At 37.5% G+C, this 23411-nt stretch overlaps 1 protein-coding gene across 1 annotated transcript in view; it reads left to right on the top strand.

The window, feature by feature from the left end:
- The window catches only part of dnajb14 (DnaJ heat shock protein family (Hsp40) member B14), a 48441-nt gene that overhangs the window by 8152 nt on the left and 16878 nt on the right, over window positions 1-23411 (top strand). Inside the window, exons 2-4 of the mRNA XM_079615972.1 lie at window positions 16435-16612; window positions 22923-23068; window positions 23165-23341. Of these exons, the coding sequence (XP_079472098.1) occupies window positions 16435-16612; window positions 22923-23068; window positions 23165-23341 (501 nt within the window). The remainder of the gene's footprint in view (window positions 1-16434; window positions 16613-22922; window positions 23069-23164; window positions 23342-23411) is intronic.

The raw sequence follows: 23411 nt of genomic DNA, 5'->3' as shown, positions 1-23411 counted from the left end.
ATCGGTGTCCTTATTTAAATTTCCGAAAAACAAATTTAGGGCCATCAAGAAAGAGGTGGATTAATTTTGTGAAGAGCCACCTTGATGGAGAGCTGAAGATCACCGCCAAAATCCCACCTCTGTAGTGATAATTTTACACGGGATAGATTTATAAACTTTCGTCGGAGACAACTGGGATTCACTGATAATCCGCTGTTCCTGGTGAATGGGGCCAAACCGACTATCTCCCGCTTCGGCCTTCATCCTCCCCTCGCGCCGACAACTGGTGCCATCATTGAGTGTGGCGACTGCAGCTTTCTCGTGAGTGAGCGTGGTTTCAGTGCAGCCAGCAGACATGCCCCCAGCGTTTGAGAGCAGAGACTACTGCTAATTTTTTGATAGCTTATTTTATGTACTTGCCGCCTTTTTTTATCATTCAAATTTGGCTGGGTGGCTAATAACACAGAGGCCAAGGGGCACATTTTGCCAGGTTGCTGGGGTTACACCCCTACTCTTTTTGAAGGACATCCTGGGATTTTTAATGACCACAGAGAGTCAGGACCTCGATTTAACGTTTCATCCGAAGGACGGTGCGCTTTTGACAGTATAGTGTCCCAATCACTACACGGGCGTTAGGTCCCACACAGACCACAGGGTGAGCACCCCCTGCTGGCCTCACTAACACCTCTTCCAGCAGAAACCTGGTTTTCTCAGGAGGTCTCCCATCCAGTTACTAACCAGGCTCAGCCCTGCTTTGCTTCAGTGGGCAACCTGTCTTGGGCTACAGGGTGATATGGCTGTTGGTCAATAAATAAACAAAATAAATAAGCCCTTTATGAGTTAGTCACACCGTAACAAACACTCATTCTTGCTAAATCTGATATAATGCTTTATTTACAGCTATAAATATTAATTTCCACATAGATAGTCATTGTTTTAAAATACAAGTTTGAAACATATAATCAGAACATTTGGTTTAATCACCAAAACACAACGTCAATATATGGCTTCAGTTGCCATATTGGAAAATACATTTACATTACCTAACCAGTGCTCGACAATAACTGCCCGATGGCCAGCGTGAAACACACTTGGGCCAGTTGATGGAACTGTCAACTGTTGATGGAACTGGAACTGGCTGCATCTTTGCCGAAGTTGATAATTAGAGGGTGTTTTTAAGCCTGGCTAACTTGAATATTCAAATGCAAGTAGACGCCCTCAGTTTGGTATTCGCAGAACGACGTGTCTCACAGCGCACGAATACTCATTCACATCTTCCTGAGCTTGAACAGACATATTCACACGTAGGGCCTTATCATACGCGACGCAAGTGTTTTTTGCTAGTTTCAGCCTGACGCAGTTATCATATTCACGCCCTGCACCATGTTGTTTAATTAAGAAAATAGGAAAATGCATTTGCACCCATTTGTGAGCCCATGGGAGTGCTGGTCTGAAAACGAGGTGTTCAGGCGCATTGTTGGCGCGTTGCTATTTTGAAGCAACTGAAATGGACTGCGCTATTGACTTTAGACCAGGTTTCATTTTGGTCAATGGTGATATTTTTGTTGTTATTTAAAGAGTGCTTTAGTAATGTGTGCCTATAGGCGGGTCCACAACGTGCGTACACTCTGCTTATTACACACACGCGCAGCAGCACGCAAACTAGCCAAATATTTACAATCATAGGATTACAATGTAAAAAAGATAAATAAAAATTGTCGAGTTCACGCGCGTGATCATAAGTAACTAAACCTATGCGCGTGAACTCGACAATCGACTACTTTGGACTTCGACCAAAAACAGGATGTAAATACAGGTATTTGCGCTGGCTGAAATAACATCAATTTTATTCATATCTTTCACATCTACTGCAGTCAGATTCACCCGTGTTAACTCTAAAAGAATCACTCACATGGCTGGGCACTTGACAGATCAAGGATGTTAAGAGGCTAAAAGCAGGTTTAAAACTTGTCCCATTGAAGTCAACAGGGTGCACATTTTAAAAAGAGGATAACACGGTGTAGGCAACACCGATTTTTGTTGTTGTTCTCTGTATTGACAGCACTCCAAATTTACAAAAAAATGAGCTCAATGTTAAAATTGACCGGAGTTCTCCTTTAAGCCTTGGCTTTAGACTAGGGATGCAGGATATATTGACCACATATCGATATCGGCCGATAAATGGTCATTTTTATATGTTATCGATCAGATAAGAAAATAAGGCCGATATATCAAAGCCGATAGATAATATATTTTTGAATGATTGGAATCACTTGGAAAAGGAAGATACAGTTAAGTGCAGCACAAATCTGTGACATAGGCTTCATAACATTATAATAAGAACACGACTGTAAAAGAATGTTGTGAATTCTTGTTCGCCAGTGTTTCAGCGTGATGAGCGCGTTGTGGAGGAAAGAGCTATGGATTTAAGCCGCAATGACAAGCACTGTCAAGTTCGCTTGAGAATTCGCAGAAAGCACTTAATTGTACCAGTGATCATCTTTATCTTTAGCGTGGGCAGCTCAAACAGCAATTCATATTTATAACTACAATTGGGACTGTCATACACTCTAAAAAATGCTGGGTTGTTTCAACCCAATTTTGGGTAAAATATGGACAAACCCAGCCATTGGGTTAAATTTTTACATTACATTTTTAACCCAACATTTGGTTTTGTCCATATTTTACCCAAAATTGGGTTGAAACAACCCAGCATTTTTTAGATATGCCATTATAATGAGAACACTATTGTAATAAAATGTTGTGAATTCTCTGGGTTTATTTGCCATGTTTCAGCGTGTTGTTGTGGGAATAGCGCATCCAGAACAGCTGGGTTACACGTTCTGACCAGCACAGTCAAGTTTCCTTGTGCATTCACGTCATCTTGTGCAGATATAAGTCGTAATATTAAGTTTATGTAATATAAATCTAGCATTAATCTAACGTAGGATGCGTTTCGTTGATTTAAACAACCTGCTAGAAAAGTTCTATAGTTTCCTGGTGCTCGTTCTCTTCAGCTTCATCGCACGTGATCAAACAGCAATGCAAAACATTAAAAGCTATGATTGAGACTGTCATATCATTATTAATGTATACACTATTGTAAAAAAAAGTTGTAAATTCTTTGGGTTTAGTTGCATTCTTTTGCAACGGTTGAGTTGATTAACCTTTTAGCAAAGAGATTCAGTTTAACATTTGTTCTCTTCAGGTTCAGCGCGCGCTGCTCAAACAGTAATGATGTAATTTGAAACAGTAAGCCTAATATTAAAGATGTTTACTATTATTGTAATATTAACTCTTATGGTCTTCGTTTCATGTTTACACTTATTATCTTTCGGGTCTATATGACCCCAAAGATGCATAAAGCGATTGTACAAAAACTACATTTTAATAATACAAAATGATATCATTTTTTTCGTTTACTTCTTATCTATACATTTATGCTATGTTTTGGGGGATATGAAGTACTTTTTTACCTATTTATTGCAAAATTCCTCAACTACACCATTAGCATGCAAATTAAATATCATGTTTTTTATTAAAAAAACACATTAATATGATCAAATTTAAATCTGAGTTGTTTCTGGATATTGATCTGGGTGTTAGATGGATAATTTTGCCATCTGCTGGTTTGAAATTTGTTTGCAGATAATATAGCCTAGTTTTTGCTATAAAGTGCAATTGCCATATACTTCCAGCAGAGGCCCATAGAGATCCATTCGTTTTTCTGGATGTGACTTACTGCTTTATAACAGCTTTTGTTATGAATATATATACATTTAAACATTTTAAAATACATTAAATCCCTATTTTTGTCTAAGTTTAGATTTTTTGTTGTTGTTTGATGTCTTTTGAAGTGTCTTGTTATTGCAATAATGCCACATAAATTTGCAGTAATGCCAAATAAATTTGCAATAATGCCACATAAGTTGACACTAAAAGAAAACACTTGATTATAATTACATATTATTTCAATAATCGAAATGTATAAAATTATTATCTTTAGAATAAGAAACACCTTTAAAAAAAAGTAAATATAAACAAAAAACAAACAAAAAAATAACAGCTATAGGCGGATAGGAACAAGAGTAAACACACCTGTGTGTGTTTGTGTGCGCGCACGTGCATGTGTGTGTAATCATGTTCATTCCACATTGCTTTTGTGCTCTAGTATACCAGGCCTTAATTTATGTGTGAACATTTTTAGATTCAAGAATTATTTTATTTTATATTTTATTTGCCAATTTCAATAAAAATGCTCTCTATTGCAGTCACACCTCTATGTGTGTGTGTGTGTGTGTGTGTCTGTGATCATGTTCTTTCCACATTGCATTTATGTTCTAGTACCAGATTTGTGTGAAAATCTGTAGATATGTGCAAAAATTATTGATTTATAAAAATGCTCTCTATTGCAGTCACACCTCTCTCTCTCTCTCTCTATGTGTGTCTGTGTGTGTGCAAATGTGTGTGTAATCATGTTCATTTCACATTGCATTAGTGCTCTAGTACCAAGCCTTTATTTATGTGTGAGAATTTTCAGATTTTTACTGGAATTATTGATTTTATTCGCCAATTTCTATAATATTCCAGTCACACCTGTGTGTGTTTGTGTGTGCAATTTTTTAGATTTTCCCATTCATTTCAATGTGGGATCATATTGAAATTTTTTCCACAATTTTTTTCCACACCTTTAGAGCAACCGAATCAAGCCCAGTTGTTTTGTGTGTGTATAGATAGATAATTTAGAAAAAGCCACAAAATTGTATGCAACTGAGATGAAGGGAACCATGTTTATTAACTACGGAGACATCGATTGGGGTTATATAGACCCCAATGATAGATTTAAGGCTTTAAAAAAATAATAAAAAATAATTAAAAAATTGATGCGTTATTATTAATAACCACCACTTTTTTGTTCTAGTATTATTTATCAACAATATGGTTTAATTTCCTTATTTTCCGTGCGGAGGCGATTCCATTTTTTATTTATCCATGGCACACAATCATTTTGTTTCCTTAAGGCGAGACACGGCAGGCAAAAACATTTTTTTTTTCACTGGTCAATTTTGAGATTTTGGGCTATTTGTCTTTAATAACATGTCTTCTTTCAGACTTGTGGTGAAAAAAAAATCCAAAATACACATTTAGGTCTTTATTTTACTACACTGTGTCTATTTGCGTCTATTTCTCCGAAATTCAACAAAAGTTGGCGTTCTAAATCAACGCGCTGCTCCAAGGGTATCTGCACATTTTTTAAAGTCAAATTTAAGGCTTTTTAAGACCTGAAGAAATCAAAATTAATACCGTACATTAGGGGTTTGCAATATTAACAAAAATATATCTCGATATTTCCAAAGTTTTGTTGATAATAATTAGATGATATTTTACTGATTTTGTACTGGTACCATGGCTGGTTTAGGCCTGTTGTTGACAGCAGACTCGCAAAGATATTCATATTTAACATATTCTATCTATGCAGTGGTCAGTTCACAGTAGTGACTGAAATAAAAAAAATTATTAAGGGGCAATATTTGCCGCCTTAAATTGATTTCCAGGGGCATTTTCACCTAAATATGGAAATTATTTCTAAACGTATTTAGAGGTATGCATCACCTTTTATGTCAAATTCTAACATTCAAATTCAATTCTATTAGAATAAGACCGTACCACTGTCAAATTAAATAATTAAATTAAAAACCATCCTTGCAGTGCAGAGGTGACACAGAAGCGGCATCCGAACTGTCATTACTATATTTACACTTAATTTGCAATTGCATAAATAAAGCTATTCAATATTTAAATATGAAATTATTTATAATTTTAACATTTTAATTAAAGGGTACTTTAAATATGCAACTAAACCCGCCAGTAGGTGGCAGTAAGTCACTGTCTTAATAAGCGAGTTGTTTAAATGATTCGTTCAAAACGCGGATTTCAGTTTTTAAAAAAGAATCGCTGTCTGTTGGACTACAGTTGCATTATGAAATTCTCGTCGGCGAAATAAAGGGGGAAACAAACAATATTGCCATTATAAAAAGTAACACACAATGTTAACTTCATTGTTAATTTAACTGTTGTATAAAATAAATAGCACATTTGCAATTGTGCACAGGAAAACGGCACTCTTGCTCGTGATATTCTAATATAACAACATAATATGATATAAATATAATAAGACAAAAACTCATTTGGGGACATATCTATAACTGCACTGACACATCACGGAGTGAAAGCAAGCATGAGAGACAAACCCGATGTCAGCTCGAACTCGCAGTGCCTCGTATGTAGTTTAAACAATGATTACAATATCATCATAGTTCATAGACAATTCTTCTAAGCTCAAAGAATGAACTTACTATTAAACTGACATTTACTCGTTCTCTTATCCTCTCGCGCGCAGGAGACAGACGCAGGCTAATACGCTGCCGTAAATGACGTGAATTGTCACGTGAACAAGCAAATCCACAAAGATAGATTAATAATAAAAATAATACGTACGCTAATTAGATGCGTCGTCAAAGTGTCATCTAAAATTTAAGACCTTTCATAGGTAAAAATAAGACTTTTCATAAGTAAAAATAAGACTTTAAGACTTTTTAAGGCCTTAAATTTTAAATATCGAATTTAAGACCTTTTAATACTTTTTAAGGATCCGCGGGGACCCTGTGCTCCACGATCTCTGTCTGCTTCCTTTAATCTCACACACCGCTGGAAAGCTCTCTCTCTTCTGTACAATGCTGTCGGATCCAAATATGGTCATTTACTTTTTATCAGCAACCAATCTTGAAAGTACAATGGGCATTTAAAGGGTTAGTTCACCCAAAAATGAAAATAATGTCATTAATGACTCACCCTCATGTCATTCTAAGCCCGTAAGACCTCCGTTCATCTTCGGAACACAGTTTAAGATATTTTAGATTTAGTCCGAGAGCTTTCTGTCCGTCCATTGAAACTGTATATACAGTATACTGGTCCATGTCCATAAAGGTAATATAAACATCATCAAAGTAGTCCATGTGACATCAGTGGGTTAGTTAGAAGTTTTTGAAGCATCGAAAATACTTTTTGGTCCAAAAATAACACAAAATAAGACTTTATTCAGCATTGTATTCTCTCCCGGGTCTGTTGTGAATCTGCGTTCAGGACTCCGCAGTGACGCTGCTGACGTAAGACGCTGATGACGTGTTATCTGGTGCGCCCGAGCTTCGTTTACAGTCTGAGGAAGACGCACGCTATATTCAAGCTATTCTACATTGTTTGCGTGGATATCATTTTTTTAATGGTGCGTAAATGTGCATGTCGCGGATGAGACACTTTTACAGCGTGCGTCTCCCTCAGTCTATAAATGAAGCTCGGGCGCACCAGATAACATGTCATCAGCGTCTTACGCCATCAGCGTAACTGTGAAGGATTCACAACAGACCCGGGAGAGAATACAATGCTGAATAAAGTCTTATTTTGTGTTATTTTTGGACCAAAAATTATTTTCGATGCTTCAAAAACTTCTAACTAACCCACTGATGTCACATGGACTACTTTGATGATGTTTATATTACCTTTATGGACATGGACAGTATACTGTATATACATTTTCAATGGAGAGACAGAAAGCTCTCGGACTAAATCTAAAATATCTTAAACTGTGTTCCGAAGATGAACGGAGGTCTTACGGGCTTAGAACGACATGAGGGTGAGTCATTAATGACATTATTTTCATTTTTGGGTGAACTAACCCTTTAACTCTATAAGCGAAATCTCATTGGCTGATGTAAATTTCTGACAACGTGATTCGTTCAGATGCATCACGTGACGTGCTCTGACATTTAGATGTGTGTTTTTGACTGTTTTTCTGTTCAGTTAAAGGCCATAAATGCTGTGTTTATAAGTTTTGATGTGATTTAGGTGGTTTGTATTGTTGTTGCTAATGATTTGATGAGATATTGTGTCTGTAAATAGTTGTTTCCACTAAAAAAGTATGAATTTTTACATTACAAATCTTTAAATGCCCTTTTCTCAAAATGAGTTTTTTGTCATTCTCCAGTATAAACATCTCAGCCTATGTAACACCTATGTACACCAAACTTTCCAGTTATACACTTAGCAGAATTCTGAAGATATTTTCAGAAGGATTTGTTAATAAATCATTTCTGCCTGGCCTGATTTATGTGACATTTTAATAAAAAAAATATGGTGATATCTATTATTTAAAATTTTTACCCTATTCACCTGTAGTCTCGCTTTAAAGGTGTGGTTAAGTATGATTTCCCTTTTCTAACTTTAGTTGGTGTGAAATGTTGCTGTTTGAGCATAAACAACATCTGCAAAGTTACAACGCTCAAAGTTCAAAGCAAAGGAAGATATTTGCTTTAAAAAAAAGACTACAACAAACGGCTTGTATGGACTACACGACATTCCTCCCGGGTTAGTGACATCACCAACCCTAAAAAGTACATAAACCCCGCCCCCGGGAACACGCAGTCCATGTGGAGAAGAGAAAGAGTTGTTGTATGAGTACATTTGTGAGTCTGCTCAAACTTTAGCATCCATCTTTTCACATGCAATAGAAACCCTGCCCTCTGCAATAGAAAGTCACTCTGTGTGCATCTCACAACAGTTCATATACGAGCAATCTATAGATTATCATGACAGAATATCCTAATTGAAGATAGTTAACTCCACATCAGCAACATAAATTCATCAATTAACCATTCAGAGACGTCCTGTTGCATTCTACATCAATTGAGTCTGTCCATCTTTGTGTGACTCCCGTTTAAACATAAAAGGCAGAAAGGTTTCTGTCATTTTAGTGTGTCTGCGTGAGGTAATAGCAGCTGCTAACACACACGAGCTCTTGAAACCCTGCCCTCTGCAGCAGCTCATTTGCATTTAAAGGGCCAGGCACAAATGGTGCGTTTTTGCAAACCCTCAAAAAGTGACAAATTTAACATGCTATATAAAAATATCTGTGGGGTATTTTGTGCCAAAACTTCACAAGCACACTTTTTTTACCACCCTTTTAAATGCAGCCCTATGTTATCCAATGACTTGTTTACAGTATTTAGGTGTTTTATTACATTTTTTTATTTGGCAATATTTTTTTTGGGTAACACTTCACAATACGGTCTCATTTGTAAATGCATTAAACTAACATAAACGAAAAAGAGCAATAACCTAGGTATTTAAATATTTGTGTTCATGTTAGTTCACAGTGCATTAAAGGGTTAGTTCACCCAAAAATGAAAATTATGTCATTAATGACTCACCCTCATGTCGTTCCAAGCCCGTAAGACCTCCTTTCATCTTCGGAACACAGTTTAAGATATTTTAGATTTAGTCCGAGAGCTTTCTGTCCCTCCATTGAAAATGTATGTACGGTATACTGTCCATGTTCAGAAAGGTAATAAAGACATCATCAAAGTAGTCCCATGTGACATCAGTGGGTTAGTTAGACATTTTTGAAGCATCGAAAATACATTTTTGTCCAAAAATAACAAAAACTACGACTTTATTCAGCATTGTATTCTCTTCCGGGTCTGTTGTCAATCTGCATTCACGAATCCGCAGTGACACTGCTGACGTAAGACGCTGCTGACGTGTTATCTGGTGCGCCCGAGCTTCATTTACAGTCTGAGGGAGACGCACGATGTAAACAAAACAATCTTCGCAAACATGTCTAAGGATTTCGACACAGAGGAAGACTTGCATTTTTTTGCCCATCCATATTTATTTGAACCCGAATACTACACGGACGAGAACACATCAGCAGCGTCTTACGTCAGCAGTGTCACTGCGGAGTCGTGAACGCAGATTGACAACAGACCCGGAAGAGAATACAATGCTGAATAAAGTCGTAGTTTTTGTTATTTTTGGACAAAAATGTATTTTCGATGCTTCAAATTTTTTTAACTAACCCACTAATGTCACATGGACTACTTTGATGTCTTTATTACCTTTCTGGACATGGACCGTATACCGCACATGCATTTTCAATGGAGGGACAGAAAGCTCTCGGACTAAATCTAAAATATCTTAAACTGTGTTCCGAAGATGAACAGAGGTCTTACGGGCTTGGAACGACATGAGGGTGAGTCATTAATGACATAATTTAAATTTTTGGGTGAACTAACCCTTTAACTAATGTTAACATATACAACTTTGGATCTTAAAAATGTCTTATAAAATGTTGAGCTTAACATTAACTAAGATCAATAAATGCTGTAGAAGTATTGTTCATTAATTGTTGGTTCATGTTATCTAATGCTAACAAAATTAAACCTTATTATTAGTGGTCAATATTTGGCCTTTTTAAAACATCGGCATTGGCCGATAAGTTTTTTTGCTTGGCTGATGTGTTGGAAGTGGGACTTTTAATTTAATTGACGGCGCTCCGGACTATTATTTTGACGGGCGGCACTGAGAACACCAGCGCCTGAGAAGAGAACGGCAGTGCCTGATCATACAACGCTCACTCACGTTCTTCGTCTTCATTAGTTTACGATCTTTGTCAGTCATATCTAATACTTTGTTAGACAGAACTGGTAAACAAAGTAAATGGTATGCGAAAAAGTAAAGCATTGCTTTTATATTATTTGTAACAGAAAAGGCAAACAATCAGGCTAAAATACTTCATCCTTTACCGTCAACATTCAGCAAATGCGCATATACATCATTCAAACAAATCTCTGAATATCTAATAAACATTTAATTTCACAAACCTTGCAGATTTAATCGAATCTAGCTGTGATATCTTGTGAAGTGTGCATTTGTAGCCTACATAAATTACGGAGAGTTACGGTCGGTCCGTGCGAAGTGAGTGAATGCGAACAGAAGATCAGCTTCACAGGAGACGCGATCGAAAAACTTTAAATCCTTCATTTTAAAATATGCTGTGCTATATCCAGTTGCCCACTGTGTCATATTCATATACTGTAGTTTTCACTGTGTGCTGTATTAGCGTTACCTTATCTTTATTTGAAAAAATATGATTTCCAGTGCGCACTGAATTACCAGTGCCCTGTTACAGTGTTTACTTCCTTTATATTCACATATTCATATATTTTTAAACCATTACTTTATTTGTGTCACGGAGAGAACAGAGGACCAAAGAGCGAATGCAGGTAAAATATCAGTCTTTAATGAAACAAAGGCAGTAGGCCACCAAATGGGAAAAGACTGGTAAACGGCAAAGTTTTCTTGAATAGTAATCCAACGAAAACAGCAGGGAGTCCCTGGGCTGAGTAGCAGTGGTCTGCGAGTGGTCACAGTCGTTAACCAGCTGCAGTCGAGAGGTAGGAAGCAGGACCGGAGACAGGCTTCAGCAGCAAGGTTACAATACAACAATAATCTGGCAAAGAAGCAGGAAAAGAGGTAGCTAGAAATATCAAACATAATCAAAGGGAAAGAGAGAACAGGTGAGCAGATGATCAGCGCAATCACTGATAGTAATGAGAAACAGCTGAGAGAGTGCATGAGTGTGAGTGAGTGCATGTGTGCCTGAGTGTGTGTGAGTGCGTAATCAGGGGAGAGAGAGAAAAGAAGAGAGTTTAACCCTGGTTCATGGCAGCACCCCTCCCTCGACGAGCGCCTCCTGGCGCTCCTAAGGGTGGAGTCTGGCGAGTGCGGAAGAAATCCTCAATGAGCGAGCGGTCCAGGACGTCCCGGGAGGGAATCCAACTTCTCTCATCAGGACCATACTCCTCCCAATCGACCAGGAACTGGTGACCATGACCCCGAGGGCGGATATCCAACAGTGTCCGGACCTTGCAAACAGGAGAACCTTCGACAAGAACGGGAGGGACGAGAAGGCATGCGAATAACGGGTTTGATGCATGAAAGTGAAAAGACTGGATGGACCACTGTAGATTGGAGGATAGATTGGAGGTTGGAGGTTGGAGATTGGAGGATAACTTTAGTCTTACAGCAACAGGGCTAAGGACCTTGGTGATGCGAAAAGGTCCTAAAAGGTGATAAATCGAGGTGCCAATTTATTGGAGAGGCAAATTATGGGTGGAAAGCCACACCCTTTGACCGCAAACATACTTGGGATTCTTGACGTGACGTCGGTTAGCGGCTCGTCGAGTGCGTGTTCTTGATTGACAAAGAGCTGATCTCACCCTCTTCCATGTGCGGTTGCAGCGTTGGATAAATGCCTGAACCAACGGCAGGGTCTCCGCGGATCCTTAAAAAGTCTTAAAAGGTTGTAAATTCGATTTTTCAAATTTAAGGCCATAAAAAGTCTTAAAGTCTTATTTTTACTTATGAAAAGTCTTATTTTTACCTATGAAAGGTCTTAAATTTTAGATGACATTTTGACTTAGGCATATCTAAATACTTTCCAAATGAAAACTATCTAATTAGCGTACGTATTATTTTTTATTATTCTATCTTTGTGGATTTGCTTGTTCACGTGACAATTCGCGTCATTTACGGCAGCGTAGCCTGCGTCAGTGCGTCTGTCTCCTGCACGCGAGAGGATAAGAGATCGAGTAAATGTCAGTTCAATAGTAAGTTCATTCTTTGTGTTTAGGATTGTCTATGAACTATGATGATATTGTAATCATTGTTTAAACTACGTACGAGGCACTGCGAGTGCGAGCTGACATCGCATTTGTCTTTCACTGCATGATGTGTCAGTGCAGTTATAGATATGTCCCCAAATGAGTTTTTGTCTCATTATATTTATATCATATTTATGTTGTTATATTAGAATGTCACATGAGCAAGAGTGCCGTTTTCCTGTGCACAATTGTAAATGTGCTATTTATTTTATACAACAGTAAATTAACAATAAAGTTAGCATTGTGTGTTACTTTTTATATTGTCAATATTGTTTGTTTCCGCCTTTATTTCGCCGACGAGCATTTCATAATGAAACTGTAGTCCTACAGACAGCGATTATTTTTTTAACTGAAATCCGCGTTTTGAACGAATCATTTGATTCATTGAATGAATCGGCCGTTTGAACAAATCTGTTGAATAAATGACTCCAACAACTCGCTTATTAAGACAGTGACTTACCGCCACCTACTGGCGGGTTTAGTTTCATATTTAAAGTACCCTTTAATTAAAATGTTACAATTATAAATAATTTCATATTTAAATATTGAATAGCTTTATTTATGCAATTGCAAATTAAGTGTAAATATAGTAATGCCAGTTCGGATGCAGCTTCTGTGTCACCTCTGCACTGCAAGGATGGATTTTAATTTAATTATTTAATTTGACAGTGGTACTGTGTTATTCTAATAGAATGTTAGAATTTGACATAAAAGGTAATGCATACCTCTAAATACGTTTAGACATAATTTCCATATTTAGGTGAAAATGCCCCTGGAAATCAATTTAAGGTGGCAAATATTGCCCCTTAATAACATTTTTAATTTCAGTCACTACTGTAAACTGACCACTGCATAGAATATGTTAAATATGAATATCTTCGTGAGTCTGCTATCAACAATGTAAATGTAAATGTAAACAACAGGCCTAAACCAGCCATGGTACCAGTACAAAATCAGTAAAATATCATCTAATTATTATCAACAAAACTTTGAAAATATCGAGATATATTTTTGTTAATATTGCACACCCCTAATGTACGGTATTAATTTTGATTTCCTCAGGTCTTAAAAAGCCTTAAATTTGACTTTAAAAAATGTGCAGATACCCTGAACGGGACGGATGACTCGGAGTCTTGAGACGGGAATAGAGGAGGTTGGTAGCCGTGAAACGGAGACAGCCCTGTGGCGGAAGATGGTAAGAAATTATGTCAAGCCGGACCAGGATGTGAGATTCCGGAATGCTAGACTGCGCAAAATACGACCAATAGTCTGATTGGCCCTTTCGGTTTGACCGTTAGTTTGCGGGTGAAAACCCGATGAGAGACCTGCGGACGCCCCGATTAGACGACAAAATTCCCTCCAGAACTGGGAAGCGAATTGGGGTCCCCTATCTGAGACCACATCAGAGGGGTGTCCATGGAGTAGCTTTAGAGAAGCGTTCAATGATCGTCAGGATAACTGTATTCCCCCCGACAGAGGAAGTCCCGTAATAAAATTTAGGGCGATGTGAGACCACGGACGGGACGGAGAGAATAGGAAGGGGTCTGAGGAGACCGGCGGACGGAGAATTACTGGACTTGGTCAGGACCCAACAAAATGGCGAATATCACGTTCTCTTGTGGGCCACCAGAACTTCTGATGGATGGAGGCAAGAGTACCCCTTAGCCCGGGATGCCCAACCAATTTAGACGAATGGCCTCACTGGAGGACGGCCGGACGCGCTGAGACGAGGACAAACAGTAAATCTTTAGGACAGCGTTGTGGGACGGTGGAGTGGGAAAGAGCTCGCTTGACAGGTCTTTCGACCCCCCAGACAGTCGCTCCAACCACACAGCTCTGCGGGAGAATTTCCTCCTTGGTTGAAGAGACTTCTGACGAGCCAAACTGACGTGAGAGATCGTCGGGTTTAACGTTTTTCTTAGAACCAGGACGGTAGGAAATAGTCAAATCAAAGCGACCAAAGAACAGTGCCATGCGAGCTTGTCGAGCATTTAATCTCTTGGCAGAGCGAATATACTCGAGATTTCTATGGTCTAAGTATAGCACAATTTGAATTTAGACATATCGGCCAATATATCGGTAATCGGCTTTCAAATGTAAAGAATTTAAGTTATCGTATCGGCCAAAATGTTCATATCGGTGCATCCCTACTTTAGACCATGCGCTTAGATCGTTAAAATAGGGCCCAAAATTGTCCAAATGCCTGTCTTGTCGAGTATCGTATCCTCATAAACATAGGCCGTTATGTCTTAAGTAAACGTAAACGTGAGAAATAAAATGCATGTGTAACAGTAGGATCCGTGCGGCTCCTAAAGTGACAGCCTAATATTCCTGCTAATATTCCCACTTAATATGTCTGTTTTGATGTTAATCAAACAAAATATTAAAGATTATAAAGAAATTGCTCACTGCTCTTGACTAAATAACTTTAATAAGGGTTCATTTATATTTATACAATGAAGACTATGCAGTGATATTTTAAATATGAGTACCGGTACTATTTATGTACCTGGAAATATAGTTTAGACCTACATGAAAAACCTGAAAAGAAATGTTTATTTCATTTGTATATGTTTGTTCTGTTGTATTTATTTGTGCTATTGCTTGTAATTTGATATTTTGTTCTTATTTTATTACTGACTGTCTTTAACAAAATTTAAAATGTATATGAGTTAGGCTAGTAGTTTTTGGTGTCATAACCGTATTTATTAAGATTACATGGATCAAAAACAACTTAAATCATATCTAGCCCTATTTTTATTTATTTATTTATTACTTTATTTTTTGGTGGGGACAGTGAACATTTTGGATCGATCGAGCCAGTAGAAAAAAATCCTTAGCATTGAGCCCTGCTAACTCACGTAAAGTACTTAAAACCAACTTCACTACAGGCCTATCCACCTAATATGGTCAAATGAGGCCACAGGAATTTGTCCCAGTGCCGGTCCTGCGCAAAGTAGGCTACTTTATTCTCAAAATCTCATTTGCTATGACCTTATTCTCGTAATCTTAGATAATCTTAGACTAAAACACAGTCGTACTATATAATATTTTTTTAAACTTATTTCTGCCATTACAGTTAGCTTTAAAACAATACCAACATAATGTAGTAAGAAAGTTTAATCGTAATGAAAACATTGTGCAATTTTTTCGGAATTGATGGATCTACGGTTGATCGTTCACATCTGCCGTTTGTCACAACCTTAACATAATCACCAGTTAAACCATAACACCCGCAGTGAAAAGTTGATGTCACTCACTGGAGTTTTATTCAGGATTACAACGAATGGCTTAGATCAAAACAACGGCTGCATCCGAAATTGCGTACTTGTCACATTCAACTTATATTTTGCATACTTGTCACATATGCATACTGTTGTATGGTTTCTGTGCACAGCACGCAGACACAAATTATCTATAATAAATTTTGTAATTGATATAACTACAGCCCGGGACACACCAAGCCAACGATCGGCCCGTTGGGCAACGTCGGACCGTTATTGAGCGTCGGCCGACGTAGTTTTCGCGTTGGCTCTAGTCTGACGCCGTCGTGTTTTTTTGGCATCAACCGTCGGTGAAAGATGGAACTCTGATTGGCTGTTCAGCTTAGTGAACGAGTCAGTGCAAATGGAAATTTTCATAATAAACAGAATAGTTATTTTATAGACTACTTTAATGGTTGAGCATGAGACATATTGATCAAACAATGTTTCTATTTGCATTTACAATGTTATTTATTACTGTGATTCAAAGCTGAATAGCTAATGAACACCAACATGAAAGAGGACTGTCAACTCTTAGTCTAATGTAATAAGACATTTGTAATTATTTATTCATAAATTGGATTTAAATTTCCCAGTAATATCTGATATTCAGCCTTGTTGTGTTTTGTTGGCAGTGTTGTTGGAAGCCTTGCTGAGGAATGGTACTTCGGCAGGGAACAGCACTGCATACTGCAGGAAGTCATCAAATGGAACAGACCCTGGATCCCAAACCCAACATGAGGCACAGAAACAGGACTCCACTGCAGATTTAACAAAAGGATTTACTAAGGAGCAAGCTGAAGGGGTACAAAGGCAAGTCATCTTGTGTATAAAGTATTAGGGCCAAAGCACTGAATGTGCCATGGTTCCTATTATTTTCTTAAGGACTATTATTTATTAATTAATGCATCTTTATTAAGATCTGGTTGTTTTTGGGACCTTTAACATGCTTGCGTCTCATGAAATTTTGCGCAGTCAGCCAAAAGGTAGTACATGTTTAGGCCTGGGGTTAGGTTTGCATCACCCCTTTTTTTGCAGTCCATAAACTAGGAGCGTACAGTATACACTCACCAGCCACTTTATTAGTATACCCTCCTTGTATTGGGTTAGACACTCTTTACTACTCAGAGAATGTAGCTAATTGATCTTTGCTGAAGTTGTCTTGGTAAGATAACCAGTTTTAAGGACATTTGATGAATGGAAAGACAAGGCACAGAAGAGATAGTCCACCTTCCTTCAGCACCTCACTTGGAATGCCATCAGAACCTGGGGCTTTACCAGAGGGCATCTGCTTAATCATCCATCTCAATGAGTAAAACCAAATAATATAGTTCTGATGTGCATCAAAAGATTGTTGAGCATCACAAAATAGAAAGTGGCTGTAAGAAAATAGCTAAATAATTGAAAATCCCCATTTTGACCATCAGGGCAATAATTAAGAAGTTCCAATCAACTAAAGATGTTACGAATCTGCCAGGAAGAGGACGTGTGTCTATATTGCCTCAACCCTCTGGGGTCGGCAATCAGGCCGGCGTGATTTGCATGATTTTTTTCACATAGCAGCTGAATAGACTTAAAATACTCCGTCATTTATGGTCATACAGACTTAATAAATATGAAAAAAGAATCTGTGAGATGTCTACTTTTGTATGTGTCCACTTACAATCAAAACAAAACGTTGTGCTTTTGTAAAATAAAGAAATTTAACAGGGTGTGCTTTCTGCCTCTCCGTCTCGTGAACTTTTTTTTCTTGAGCACATCTCTAAACATAAACAAAACTCAGCGAATACTTGTCACACATTTATGAGCTCTATATCTTTATAAACATTTAAGTGTGTAGTTTTAAATGATCTGATTCAAAACAAAAACAAATATTTTCTGTTTAAGTAATTTGTATAAAACCAACAAGATATCCAGTTTCTCTAACGCTTGCTCATTAGTTTTAATGTGACCACACCCACACGCGCAAAATATATTGACATGCACATCGTCCACATGCCACGCGAACGCGCTCATTACCTCAAAAACAAAGCGGCAAACTTCATCAGTCCTCTACTGTCGTCGAGTTTGGAAGACACGCTGTGAGCTTACATTGGATTTACATCAGAAGAAGAAGAACGTGATTTGAAGACAAAAAAGATTTTAAGGTAAGAAATAATTCTGAATTTTATTAGATAGTTATTGTTGCATAAACTTCACATTGCCATTGAACTGTTGCTCGGTGCTGAGTTTGAGTCAGTCGCGCTACGTGCGTTTGAAAAGCAAAACGCACCAAACATTCATGGTTTTTACTCCAATCTCATTTCATAACGTCATATCGATTGTAAACATTTGAAGTAACATATGATAATCAATATATTTTTCTCTAGTGTAGTGTTACTGAAGTGTTCCTTTTTAATGATGCCTGCTATTGTTATTATTATTTTATTCAGCCCTGCACGTATATGCATACAAGGCACAACAAACCTGGTGTTCTATATATATATATATATATATGTGTGTGTGTGTGTGTATTTTGTCAATTTTAAAAAGCAATTTTAACCAGAACAAATCTAAAATGTATTCCCAAAATCGTGCAGCCCTAGTTTCTCTTGATATCACTATGTTCACAGGTTTTTTTATTTCGGTTTTTTTAGGTACCAGTCCTGCTGACTTACACATGAGCAGAACATGGTAAAGTGAAAAATCAAACACCTTGGAAATGACAGGTATGCACTATGTTTCAGGAATGGCACAAAGGTGTGTGACTGGTTAAGTCTCTGTCTTTAGTTCAGTGTGTTAAATAGCCTAATGTGCTTTTTTTGCCATTTGTTATGTATCTTTGGATTATCTTGTGTTGTAAATAAATAAAGCCATTCTTTTTTAAATATTTTTTAAAATCCTCATTCTTTGTGCAAGGTTCCTCAAAATGATAGTGCCTGAGAGCTCCTAATAGGGCCATTATGGGAGGGTCTTTGTCTCTCTCAGGTGTGAAACACTCAATATTCATGGGGTGGTTTACGCCTACTCGCATAAAGCTTTCTTACACAAGACATGTCTTACAAATTTTAAATCAATATATTGTCTGATCTGAATGATTATTCAGGGTGATTTTCACATAGTTTTGGAGCAAATATTCTAGGCTACGTGATACAATTTTCAAAAGTCTTGTAAAGCAATAATCCAGGGTTCCCGCGGGGTCTTATAAAGTCTAAAATTCTGAACTTTAAATTTAAGGCCTTAAAACGTCTTAAAAATGGCCAGATTTTCATCCGAGGTCTTAAATTTAATTTAGTCAGGTCTTAAAAAGGTTTTACCCTCGTTCATTTCCTGAAATGCTGGCCACACAAAGTTATTACAAAGTAGCAAAAAAGTATCGAGTCGTAGCCTACAAAGTGGAGCTGTAGCAGGGGTCTCCAACACGTCGCTCGCGAGCTACCAGTAGCTCGTGCCCTGATTGGCGGTAGCCAAGAGGCCGTTCACATATTGCGTCTTTTGCGCGCTCAAGTTCGTTATTTCAAATTTAGGCGCGCGGCAAGCGCACTCATATTAGAAGCAATGCGGCCGTTTTTTCCAGGCGGAGCGAGATAAAAAAAAAAAGCTCAACTTTTCAGAATTCTGCAAGCGTACCGCAGGTCGTGTGACAAGAACCAACCAATCCGCTTCACCCTTTCCGTAACAACATTGAAACCTCAGTCAACATGAAGGATGGGGGTGCACCGTGCACCCAAACATTACAGGTGTTTTTCTCTTCTCCGTAAATAAATAATGGCTACAGCAAGCGTTTATTAGTGGAAATCCATTAGCTAGCTACTGTCGTTGAGCATGGTTGCATAGCAACGACCAGGGGCGGACTGGCCATCGGGAGCACCGGGACATTTCCCGGTGGCCTGACGGTCGTTCTGGCCTGCCGGCCGCCAAAAAAAAAAAAAAAAAAAAAAAAAAAAAAAGGTGCAGACGATCAGCCTGGCATGTGATAGGCTGGTGTGCAACTACGAATTAATTGACGGATCTCTCAATCGACGAATCATAATGGCGGAGTGAAAATGACAATCCCACCCAACGTCACGAAGCACTGCCTAATATCTGACTAAATAGTTCAAAAAATGGAGCGTAAACGCAAAGGAGGAGCAGAGAGAGCGTTTAAAAAGGAAAAAAGCCCTGGCCACAGACGCAGCTTACTCGCTTTACTGGCGAGTCATGTTCGCCAGTAAGGGAACAGGTCGGTCAAGATTACATTTACATTATATTTGTAATAATTTGGCAGACGAACGCTTTCATCCAAATAGTGTTAATTTCGTCAGACGAGACGAGACTAAAAATGTTCGTCAACGACCTTTTTTTCCATGACTAAGACGAGACGATGACGAGACTGCGCCAATGTCCAAAAACGCTGACTAAGACTAAATTAACATGCATTATTGTTGACGAAAAAAGACGAGAATGTTTTGCATAGAATAAAAACTAAGATAAAATCTCTCTTCATTTTCGTCTCCAATCGTCTCTACTTGCCATCATCAGGAGATAGAATATTCATCTGTTGTGAACAGATTAATGTTAAAAAATAGTTGCATTAAAAAAATCTGTTACATTTTTTTCAGGTAATTATGACATTTAACCAATATTTGAGATGTGTGAAACACTATTTGACTGAAATGGTTATCAGAAATAATCTCAGAAATAATTTGTTATTTAAAAAAAAGACTAAAATGTTTTAACTAAAACTTAGAAATATTGAGTTTCTTTTGACTAAAATTAGACGACTAATTAAAATTTGACTAAAATAACGAGACTTTTAGTCGACTAAAACTTGACTAAGATACCTTGAGTTTCTTTTGACTAAAACTAGACTAAAATGACGAGACTTTTAGTTGACTAAAACTAAGACTAACTAAGACATTTGGCACAAGACTAAGACTAAATTAAAAATAGGTGACAAAATGAACACTACATACAAATCACTTAGATAATCACAATAGATAAAATTAAACCAACAAACGAGCAACAATATGCAAGTGGTGCTCAAGTCTCGTTTCGTCTACATATTTTTTATATAATAAATAAAAATTTATAAAACGTAGACAGAATAGTGTTAGTGGGTCAAATTGTTTAAATAATAAATCAATCAAGTAGATGGTATGGAAAATAATACAGTGTTAGTTATTTAGATTTTTAATTTCTAGTCTACAATATGTAGCCTACAATGTTTGTTTGTTTATTTATTTATTTTGAAAAGGTGACGAAGGAAGCAACAGTAGCACTAGAGCTGCAAATGCTCCTGCTGTTGAGCTAGAGGTGGTGGACAGTGAGTTTTTAAGGGTTATTTTTTTATTCATTTATATTGCATCTGGTAGTCTACCTGTTACATTAATAGGGTTAGCCTACAAGTTTATCAGTAGATTACATGAATATGGTGGTGGTGACTGCAGCAGCAGAGGTGGCCTGGCAGTGGAGTCAAATTCCCGGCCTGAATTATTGTCCCAGTCCGCCACTGGCAACGACAGACGCAACGGGAAAATCGGACCAAATCTTACTATTAATAATAAAATATAAGCTAATCTGCATTGTAAATGTCAGTAATTTATCTTTTTTTTGACACATTAATTCTATAAAAAAAAATTTAAAGGCTGAAATACGTGAGGTTTATCTTTTTATAAAACCTTTTTTATCAAAACTTTATTTGAACTTGTACATGTTAGTAGATAACATGTTGCAAGACACACTTTTAAAATCTAACCATCATTTTTTTATGTTATTATTTTAATGTTTATGTAAACAAAAAGTGCACATTGATGCTAATTTTATTTGTTATTTGCTGATTAATGAGTCATGTAGGTCTTAAATTTAAATCTTTATGGTCTTAAAATGTCTTAAAAAGGTCTTAAATTTGACTGAAACCTGCAAGAACCCTGTAATCAGTTTGGGTTTCATGACCTTATTTCAGTGACATTTTTTTTGTCATGTTCACAAACCACGCATAAATGTTGTTATTATCTCAAAACTACAAAATTGTACATACATGCTGCTGACATATTATTGTAGTAGAGTTGAATACAGTGTAATAAGACTTTAGCCATGAAAATGTCACAAGTAACAGAAATAAGCACAAATTTTAGAGCATGTCAGAACACCTCCAGGACCCAGAAAACCCCTCAGACTGCAGAGGGTGAAGGTGAGGATGAAAGTTTGAGTGTCCAAAGAGTCTTCAAGGATCACAGATGGAGAATTGCAGAGATTAGTTGAGTCGTGGGGTCAGACAACTCCAGCAAATTCAGTTGTCAGACACGACTGGAACTTCAAACGGCACAGGGTTCTGTGGTCAGATGAAACCAAAAGAAAATAGCTTTTTGGCAGCAAACACGCTAGATGGGTTTGGTGCACACAAGGATAAAAAGTACCCCATGTGTAGAATTTAATATACCGTTGGATCTTTAATGTTGTGGGCATATTTTTCTGCTGGAGGTCCTGGACTTCTTGTTCAGATTGGTTTCTATAAAATATCAACAGATAAAAAATCAAAACCTGACGCCTTCTGCTAGAAATCTTATAATGGGCCGTGGTTGGATCTTCCATCAGGAGAACGATCCAAAACAAACATCAAAATCAACACAAAAATTTGTTATGGAGCACAAAATGAAGCTTCTGCCATGACCGTCCCAGTTCCCTGACCTGATGAGTGGAGTGAACTGAAGAGAAGCACCAACATGGATCTGGGTATCTGAAGGATCTGGAGAGATTCTACATGGAGGAATGGTCTCTGATCTCTTGTCAGTTGTTCTCCAAACTCATCAGGCATTATAGGAGAAGACTCAGAGCTGTTATCTTGTCAAAAGGAGATTGCAAAAAGTATTTAATAAAAGGGTGCCAATAATTGTGGCCAACGTGTTTTGGAGAAAAACATTTATTTCATAATGTGATTTACCCCCCCACTTTCAATTATTTTACTTAAATGAAAGGTTAGATTTTTGGCAATTTTTGGAATGAAAGATCAAAAGGATAAACAATGAATATTTATTTTTTACAGCCAATTTTGATCAAATTTACCAGGGGTGCCATTAATTCTGACCATGACTGTATAGACAACAGAACGTGTTAAGGGACTATCAGAATAAAGTGAAACCCTGTTGCTTTTTGTTGTCTTCAGGATAAAGAAGTGTAAGAATTACTATGAGGTACTGGCTATCAGAAAAGATGCCAATGATGAGGAACTGAAAAAGGCCTACAGAAAACTGGCTTTGAAATTCCACCCTGACAAAAACCATGCGCCAGGAGCAACCGAGGCCTTTAAAAGTAATGCTGTCCCTGAAACACCATATCCAATTTTGTTTCAATACATTGATGTACATAAAATCTAAAACAAAAAATGCTGTTCTTGTTCTTCTCCAGAGATTGGAAATGCTTATGCAGTGCTCAGTAACCCTGAGAAGAAGAGGCAGTATGATGTATGTGGAGGAGAGGAGCCTAGCAGCACTCATGGAGGATTTGATTTCCATAGAGGCTTTGAGTCTGATATTACACCTGAAGATCTCTTTAACATGTTCTTTGGAGGTGGCTTCCCTTCATGTAAGCCATTTTGTATAGATCATGTAAAATCTGCATTTGCGTATTGTATTTGCATTTTTTATTTTTTCCC

The sequence above is a fragment of the Phoxinus phoxinus genome (assembly GCF_949152265.1).
Source record: "Phoxinus phoxinus genome assembly, chromosome: 6".
NCBI classification, from domain to species: Eukaryota; Metazoa; Chordata; class Actinopteri; order Cypriniformes; family Leuciscidae; genus Phoxinus; species Phoxinus phoxinus.
This window is presented reverse-complemented; position numbering and strand designations above follow the sequence as displayed.